The sequence below is a fragment of the Cystoisospora suis genome (assembly GCF_002600585.1).
Source record: "Cystoisospora suis strain Wien I chromosome Unknown contig_796, whole genome shotgun sequence".
Taxonomy (NCBI): Eukaryota; Apicomplexa; class Conoidasida; order Eucoccidiorida; family Sarcocystidae; genus Cystoisospora; species Cystoisospora suis.
The window spans coordinates 21,302-29,923 of NW_027153597.1; the positions used below are offsets into that span (position 1 = coordinate 21,302).

An 8,622-nucleotide genomic window follows, 5' to 3' on the forward strand; every position below is an offset into this window, starting at 1 on the left:
TCATGTCCTTCTTTGTTAGATGAAGGAAGGAAATCTTGCGCTGTCGATTGATTCTTCTCGGCTTTCCTCTCTCCAGCTAGACCAGGACACCAGAAATTCCCAAACCATGAGAAACATACGGGTTCCTCTCCTTCTTGAGAAAATGCGAAATCTGAGATCACTTCTTCTTCATCTTCGCCACTCTCCTTCACTTCTTTCTCTCCTCCGTCTCCTCCTACCGCCAGGGAAGTCAAGGTGTCATGAATATTCAAGGAATCTGGTTTCTGACATGAGAAGCCCGTGTCATTCATTAGTTGTGAAGGAAGAAGCGGCGGATGCTGAGATGATCGGTGGGCAGGTGTCATGCCAGAAGGGAATCGTGTTCTATCAGATGAGTGGAGACGTTCACAAGATGGTCGGAAAGAATCTATCCCTAGATGAGAATGAAGCTGATCTTTGTTATCACAGCTAGAATGATGACCTGACAGGAGAGGACCTTTTTGGATATAGGGATCGGATAAAGAAGAAGAGTTAAGGAAGCAGCAAGACGAAGAAGAGGAAGACGAAGAAGGTGATATCAGATGAAGAGGATCACGACAGTTCTTCTCTTTGTTCTCCTCGTCGTTCAGTAGAGAGGATGGATCTGTTGAAGGTGGTTTTCGAGGGGCTCGTAGACTTCTTTCAGACCAAACAGGGAGACTCGACGGATCTCTAGCAATGCCAGGGAAAGTATGGTCCACCGGTTCAAGAAGAAGATTTCTTTCGTTTTCTTGACATGGTAGATTTGTTACCTTGGCGAATTCATCGGGAGCATAAGACTGATAGAGTTTTCCTTCTGGAACTGTAGAGAGAAGATGAGTGGATGAAGAAAGCGCATTCCCAACTGGGTGTATGGATGACTTCTGTGGTTCGTGTGATGCGGAGTCGGCGGCTGTTTTAGAATAGATCGCTTTCTGATCAAGTGGTGCTTCGTGGTGGTGTAGAGGTGATCGGAGAGGAAAGGAAGCAACTTCTTCTCTTTGCTGAAGTTCCTGGTGAACAAGGGGCTTTATCGGATGTTCTATGGACGGTTTCTTTCCTTCAAGGTTGTTCTCTTGATGTGAGGAATGGATAGGTGAACACGCGTGGTCGCAAAATGAAGGAAGAAGTCCATGGTTATCATCTTTTGCCCCAGTGTGATTGATCACCTCCCTTTCGGTGCTTCCCTCTGAAGGTGTCAGTACTTTTAACTGCCCCACCTCTTTCTCATCTTCTTCTTTAACTTGCCACGGGCCATCCGGTGGACATCCAGAAGGCACCGAGGAAAGATCTGTATTCTGTGAAGACGTCTGGATGACTGCCGAAGATTCAGTCTGAGCAGTCTGACATGTCCTGTCTGTTGTTTTGGGATTTCGAGAAAGAGAGCAAGATCCCTGACAAGTAGACAAAGAATGAGGTTGACAGACAGGAGGAGGAGGACACGGAAAAGAAGGAAAACATGAAGAAGTTCGGTAATCTAAACAAGGAGGGTAGGGTGGTATAAAAGATGTTGCCTGAGTATAATAGGAATGGTGGAAAGGCTGATGTGTATTCATCATCATAGAAAGTGTCAAGAAGTCTTCTCTTCGATCGTGATGAAACCGCGGAGGTGGGATGGCTGCTGCGTGACAAACTGAAGGAGGAGGATCTCTTTGAAGATGACGCAGTGGGTCTTCCTCATTGCAAAAAGGCCTTAAAGAGACATCAGGTCTTTTCTGCTCTTCTGAGATGAAATGAGGACAAATTTCCGAGCCGGGACATTTCTCCGGGCGAGAAACGGTATCCCGGAGAGAAGTGGGGGATCTTTGCACTGTCGACCTGAAACCACCAAGGCCTCCTGCATCTCCAAACTGTGCTGATCTGTCTCTGTTACATCTCAGAGAAAATGCTGCTTCATCTTTGCCACGCCCCGATAAGGAAGAGGTCGGATCTTGGATGGTTCCTAGGAGACTTTTTCTTTGAGAAGAGGACGAAAAACGAAGGCCGTGTGTAACTTCTGCGGAAGAGTCGCGTTGCCCGCCGAAGGGAAGTGAAGCAAGAGCCGTGGAAAGGAATTGAGAATCTGAAAAGTACGAAGAATACGCATGACCACGCGAACATATCAGTAAGCAAGCTAGGCTGAAGGATTGAATGGAGTCTTACGCAACAGTGAGCAAGGCGGTACGGAGGGGGATACGGTTCTTAGGTGTGGGTAGACACACAGTACTACTGATAATGAGGCAGGAGAAAGTTTCTTCTATAAAGAGCCAAACTATGTCTCTTCGAGAGAATCCGCCTGCCGTATATGTGGCAGGGCACATCTCTCCGGTGCTTTCCGAGCGAACGGACTCACTCCTTGTCATGATCATGAGAAGGATGCCCTCGTCCTACCGAGGAAGAGAGGCAAGAAGTTTCTCACCATCGATCCTGCTAGAAGTAGATGCTGGTAGAGTGTTCGTTTCTGTCTTTAAACCAAAAGAGGTGGAAATGGTGGACAGTTCTGCATTGTTGGTCAGGACTTGAGCGGAGGAGTGTCCGATGCCACGGAGGGGAAGCTCCGCTCGGAGAGGAGATCGACCTCGAATTCTCATGGCTTCATCATGTTGTTTTCCTCGTCTGCTGGCTTCCGCAATGTTTTGTAAGGTTAACATATCTGGACTCAGGGATCGTTGCCTGGCAGATGGTGAACCCATCGCTTGCTTTCCATTCAAGACACCTCCCGTTCCACTTGAGCTTTGTCCTACTATCTGACTTGCCGCACTTTCTTTCCGGAGACCTCGTAGAATATCCGATGTCTCTGTAGCGACGATACTCTTGTCCTTCTCCAGAGTTCTTTCTCTAGCTAGTGAACTAAGTTTTCTAAGACTTGCCACGCCTTTTCTTGACGCACGGACACTGGATGCTTCCTCACCCCCGCCATGTTCCTCTAAGCAAGATAAAGGAGAAGGCGTTGTAGCGATTTCTGGTGGTAGAAAAAAAGGCGATTCTAAAGTTCCCAGCTTCTCCCCTGTCACATCAACGAGTTTCTCAAGTCGTGAGATATCTTCACGAAGACGTTCTAGTTTTGACTTGGCAAGCTCCGAGCTTCTATCACTGTCCGATTCATCTTTGCTGGATCCTCTGTGTCTTTCTCTCTCGCCGCCCAACAGTGTCTTTTTCCGTACTAAACGAGCTTTTCGTCCGAACGCATCTGTTTGTTTCTTTGTTTTCTTCACTGAAAGGTCGTATTCGAGCAAGCGTTCGATGTCAAGGTGTGATGAGTCCACATCGCCATAATCTACTTGACTAGTTACTTCAGAACCCGAATCTTCAGCGACTTTCTTAGCCCCCCGCGCCCCTCCTCTGTTGCTAGCAGGCGACGTTTCAAGCAGCCTAGCGATATCTTTACGGGTTACGATGGCGGTAGCGCCTGGACGGGAACGGGTAAGCGGAGAAAGGGAATTAGGACGAGAGCCAGCTGAAGTCATTGCCTCGATCTCTTTCACCCAGGATCGGTTAACCCGATTTCTGGAACGTCTTTGAGAGGTATCAGGCACACCCTCCAGATCACGAAGCCACTTTGCAGTGACAGATCTAAGGGGTTTCCCCCCTCCTGACGCTTCTCTCCCATCAGGCAGAACTCGAGGAGAGTCACGCCCGCCATATCGGGTGGGAGACAATCCAGCCTTGATGGCTCCTGATGCAGCCCCAGGCCGGGTGCGTCGAAATCCTCCTGGGGAGAGTTTCGATGAAAAGTAGGAACGTTTCGAACCTAAAGAAGAGAATCCAAATTTGTCACGAGTCTGAGAACACGGGGAACCACCTTTTCCTGGTGTAATATCGCTGTCAGAATCCTGCGAACTCGAACGGCTCCGTCGAAGAACGGAACACTTCTTGAATTGGGCCGATCGGGAGACGACACCCTGCAACCCCATTTGTTCTGTCCTTTCGGGGCCACAGGGAAAAAAAGCTTATCTCTGGAGAAGGCCGTACAAGAGTGTCATATATGTGTACAGGAATCGTGGACAGTGGAGCGAAGCTGTATCTTGTGCAGCTGGTCTTTGAGAGCCGTATTTCCCGACTTTTCATTTAAGATAACCAGACTGTACGGCATCGCCGGGATAGCCCCTGCGGGCGAGGCTAGAGGCGGGTGACTGCGGTGCGCGCACTTCACGATGGAGCGATGAGGCCACAACAACCAGAGGGAAGGCATACCCCCAAAAAAAACCACAAGAGTGGAAAGGAAAGGAGCAGCCTCGCCCTCCCGCCAGCGTGAGTGACCTCAATGGGATATCTCGTTGGGAAAAGAGTCCATCCAAGGAAAACGGACGCTGACTCCCCTTGACAAACAAGTGTGTATAGCGCCTGGTCTGTAGAAGTTATGACATGTGCCGAAACGTCCGCAGCTTCCTGGAGTGGACCGGTCCCTCAGTCTCACTGAAGAACCGCGTACGTCTAGGGGTAGCCACGGATCATATGATCTCTCTTTTTGGAAACAGGTCTGAATAGAAAGAGATCCATGCGGAAAAGAAAATACCGCGGTCTTGAAAACGGGTCTGCGATTCACAGTTTATCAGACAAGAGTCTCTTCTTTCAAATCGACAGGCACTTCCGCGCTTCCAGTATGTCCGTCATAGCCTTTTCAGACACAGAAGCTATGCATGTGCCTCCTTCCCGGGCGCGTGCTTTCACTTTCAAACAGAAGCCTTCCGTACAGAGACTGCGGTAATGAGGACCAGTTCGAGCCTAACTTGCGGTGACCGCCGAGAGGATCTAACCATCCATAGAAAAAATTCAAGGGGCGTGAACACATCCATCCCAGAGCAGCTGAAGGCAAAGTAACTGCATCCAAGCCAGAAAAAACGTCGATTTGTACACGCTAACTGATACTGGAACTGGTTCGTCGGTACCACCCAGCATTGATCTGAGTGTGGCTTGATGGGGCCCCTCGTGAAAAGAGGTGAGGCTTGGATCTAAAAAAATGCGTCCTTTTTCAGTTGTCTTCGGAGAATTTTGAAGCAACAACAAATCCTAGCGAGACATGTGAAGTCAGTCGGTGGAATAGCCTTTGTCAAGGCAGACACGAAGAAAATCAACCCTGAATTACAGTTAGCTCAACTAAGCACGGGAAACTCTCCCGCTCCAACATGGTCCCTGGTCGACCTTCGCTCTTTTTTGTCTCTTAAAACGAGTTAGGCAGTTGATCTAGTTGTACTCGCTCCTTCCTTTATATCGACTTGAAACTTTAGCGATTGCTGTGCCGAAGTCGACTCGACACGGAGGAGCTTGACGAAAACGCGGTACGTGAACGTTGCGACCGTTCACCACACTTACATACTTGATGCTTAGTAGTATTCCGGATGACCGCTGGATTATATCTTCTTCGGTTGGCATTTTGGCTTGCCGGTCCCTCCACATCTTGGACTCGCTTTACAGAGGGGGCATGCTGCATTTAGACCGCGACACCCCGGTTGGGGCTGATCTGTTGCAGAGCCACTCATGCTTCTGCAGTACGAGTTAGACACCTTGCTTGTAACAGCATCGAAAAGTATCTGATCGTGGACAATTCAACCTCGACGCGGGATTCCGCTGGACAGGGCACCTCGCTTGCTCTCTGTTTCACTCTTTCTCTCGGTACGGAACGCCTCGTCCCCGTTGTCGAACGATGTCAGTGAAGGAGACATGGTAGATCCGGACTCCCACTGCTCAGGGCTCACGATCACGGGACATCAGCAACCAGGAGAAAAGTCTCTTGACTAGCTGCCACGTCTTTCTCCCCCCACAGAAGAGAGCGCGTGACTGACTAGAGACGACATTCGGCGAGTGAATTCGGGAGACGACAGATGCGACAAAGTGACTCTTCTCTCGTTCGGCTGTGGTCATCCCAGCACACTCGGCTGGGGTCACTGCAGTTTCATCTTCTGCACTCCGGCACCCTCAGCTGCTGATGAACGGAGCCCTTATGCTCATCGCCTCCCTCGTCAGGAGCAGAAGCTATGAAAAAAAACGCCCTCATTCAAGAGTGGAACCGCAGTCCGCACTGGGTCCCTCACACCTTTTCACTGGGTGCCGCCTGCCTTGGAGGCAGCACCCATCATCTGACAGCTCATGCAAGGCGTGCCGCTCGGTCCAGATAGCGAGTAAACCTGCACAGTGTCTCACCATCGAATAATCCCTGTTATTTAACCGAGTGACTCGGAGAAACCATCCACATGTCGTCAACCTCACCCTCCGGCGCGCCCGCCACGAAATTGCGCTACTAACCCAAAGGCCGCAAGCACGACATACAGATGGTTTCTTCGCGCCGCTCGGTTAGTTGAGAAGGATGCATCGCTGGCGAGACACTGAATAGCTTTTCTGGCTATCTGTATCAGGCGCCGTTTTGGTGGTTTCCCGCCGAGGCACCTACAGCGTTGTCTGGCCATAGAAATGCAGAATTCCTTTCTTGTAGGTTATTCTTCTGCCGACTCCTTCACTCAGAAGCAGTTTACCTTCTTGTAGACGAACGCTTCGAGAATGGTCACGATAGGTGTCGCTTCCTTTATCAGCACTTCACTCGCTGGTGAGTCCTCCCCAGCACCAAAGTTTCACCCCTCGACCTCCCAGGCACATTTGCTCCAGGCCGCCGGGCACGAAGCGTTTGTCTACAGGAAGAAAAACTGCTTCCGAGCGGAGGAACCGTCAGAAGAATAACATACACAAAAGGAATCTTGCATTTCTACGGCCAGAAAACGCTGTAGGTGCTTCGCCGGGAAACCATCAAAGGCGGCGCCTGATAGAGATAGCCAGGAAACCTATTCAGTGTTAACTGTTCACAGTGCAGGAGCCGGTAAACTGCACTCGCAAGGTGAAGTCTCCTTCAATCTCTCATGATTGACCGAGGCGCACGCCACCAGTTCGACAGTCGTCCACCAGTTCACAATCCTGCGGTTTCACCGTTGCTTTCTGACCCGACCTTTAACTTCCTCATTCACCAAGCACGACCTCTTGGACAATCCGTAAGCGACGTGTCTGGCCGCGCAATTCTATCTGTCTCTCTGCTGTATCGGAGGCACAGGGGACGGCATATGCAGCCCTACACATAAGTATGTACCACATACTGAACCCTTTTTCTTTCGCTTGCTTTCTAGAGAAAATAAACTGAGGTACACTATCAGACAATCATTCAGAAAAAGAAGGATCTCCACCCTCCTCTGCTCTCTCATCTATCTCCTTTGAGTATAAGCAAAAAGAGGACGTGTGAAAGCGGAGAGAGTTCTTATGACTAGAGCGAATCTATTCCATCCGAGCAACTATGTTTCTTGTTCTCTTCTTTCTTCTTCTATTTCCTCTTTCCTCTCTGACCAAGGGAGAGGGGGTGGGTCTTCTTTTACATCCTCTGCACTGACATGTCTTTTCATACGAAAAAGAAGATGCATGCACTGAGATTTGGACGACAGAAAACTCTTTCACACAAACTAGAAAAAGAATCGAAAGAGAAAAAAATCTTCACTCGCCAGAATGAGGAAAGAAGAAGAAAACTTCGAGAGGTCTTCTCTTTCCCTCTTTCTTTCTATCTTTCTTGAACGGAAACAAAAGAGATTTCTCCAGCAACAGATTCGCTTGCCGCTCCCGAGAAAGTTCTACCTCTTCTCTACCAATCAATCCACCGACATGACGGGGACGGGAGAAGACGATAGACCATCGATGTTTCTCAAGAGATGAGATTTGCTATGACACGCCTAATTTCGCTTTTCATTCTCTCTCTCTCACAGGAGAGTTCTCCATGTACAGGACAAAGGACATACAAAAAAGACAGATGAAGGACATATCTCTAGCACCTCAGCACTTTCTTTCTTTCATTCTTCTCTCGCCCTGCTGTCTAGACGGAAGAAACTTCGGTGTATCGACTAGCTCAGAGAAAGGAATAAAAGGGAGACAGAGAATGAGGAATATTAAACCACTGCATGTCAGTGAAAGGACAGACTGACTCGAAATCTCCTGATATACACAAGAGAAGAAAGCTCATAATGCTTCATCATGAAAGGAAAGAAAGAAACATATCCTTCTCCTCCCTTGAACTGTCGTCGCCATACAAAACAAGTAGTCAGCCTTTCCGACAAACGAGAAGACACACAGCCCTGCATCCCTCTCTCTCCTCTTAGATTCAATCATACTCTTCATTCCTCTCTCCATACAGATAAGAAAAGCTCGAAGAGAGTTTCTTCTAACTAGCCCAAGAAACACAAACCAAGGACAGACTCATGAGGTAAGAAGAAAGACACCTCTCCTGTACACCTCTATTGATCTGCATGCACCATAGACAGGATGTAAATACATAGACGGACAGATGCAGAGTAAATGAATGAAGACAGCTGCGGGGACCTACAATACTAGGCATCCATACACACACATTGAAAGAAGAAAGAAAAGAAAGCAAAGGAGAAATACATAGATAGGGCTTCATATGAATCGGTCATCTTGCCACGCTCCTCTTGTCTCCTTATCAGAAGAATGGAGATGTATCTATTCCTTGTCTCTTAGAGAGTGTATCGTCTCTACTAACAAGACAGTAATCACCCCTTGATACTTCCCTCTCATCAAAGTGAAAGACAAACCCCCCCCTCCCCCCCATGTCCACTATCTCCCTCTCTCTACACATCTTACACCATCCTTTTCTTCTCTTCT

At 48.7% G+C, this 8,622-nt stretch overlaps 2 protein-coding genes across 2 annotated transcripts; both read right to left on the bottom strand.

Annotated features, from left to right (window-relative positions):
- Positions 1-476: 476 nt before the first annotated feature.
- CSUI_001929 (uncharacterized protein) lies at positions 477-2,669 on the bottom strand (the record flags this gene model as incomplete). The annotated part of the gene is made up of 2 exons (XM_068062132.1): positions 477-2,059; positions 2,396-2,669. Coding segments are annotated over 2 exons (1,857 nt in total), but the record flags the coding sequence as incomplete, so codon positions are not given.
- A 4,729-nt stretch (positions 2,670-7,398) lies between these two features.
- Positions 7,399-8,602, bottom strand: CSUI_001930 (uncharacterized protein). The gene has a single exon (XM_068062133.1). The coding sequence runs from the start codon at positions 8,399-8,401 to the stop codon at positions 8,162-8,164; it is 240 nt and encodes a 79-aa protein (XP_067925894.1). The 5' UTR covers positions 8,402-8,602; the 3' UTR covers positions 7,399-8,161.
- Positions 8,603-8,622: the final 20 nt, after the last annotated feature.

Excerpts from the sequence above, each read along its gene's own strand:
- CSUI_001930 (XM_068062133.1), bottom strand. The coding sequence starts at position 8,401 with ATGAAGCCCTATCTATGTATTTCTCCTTTGCTTTCTTTTCTTTCTTCT.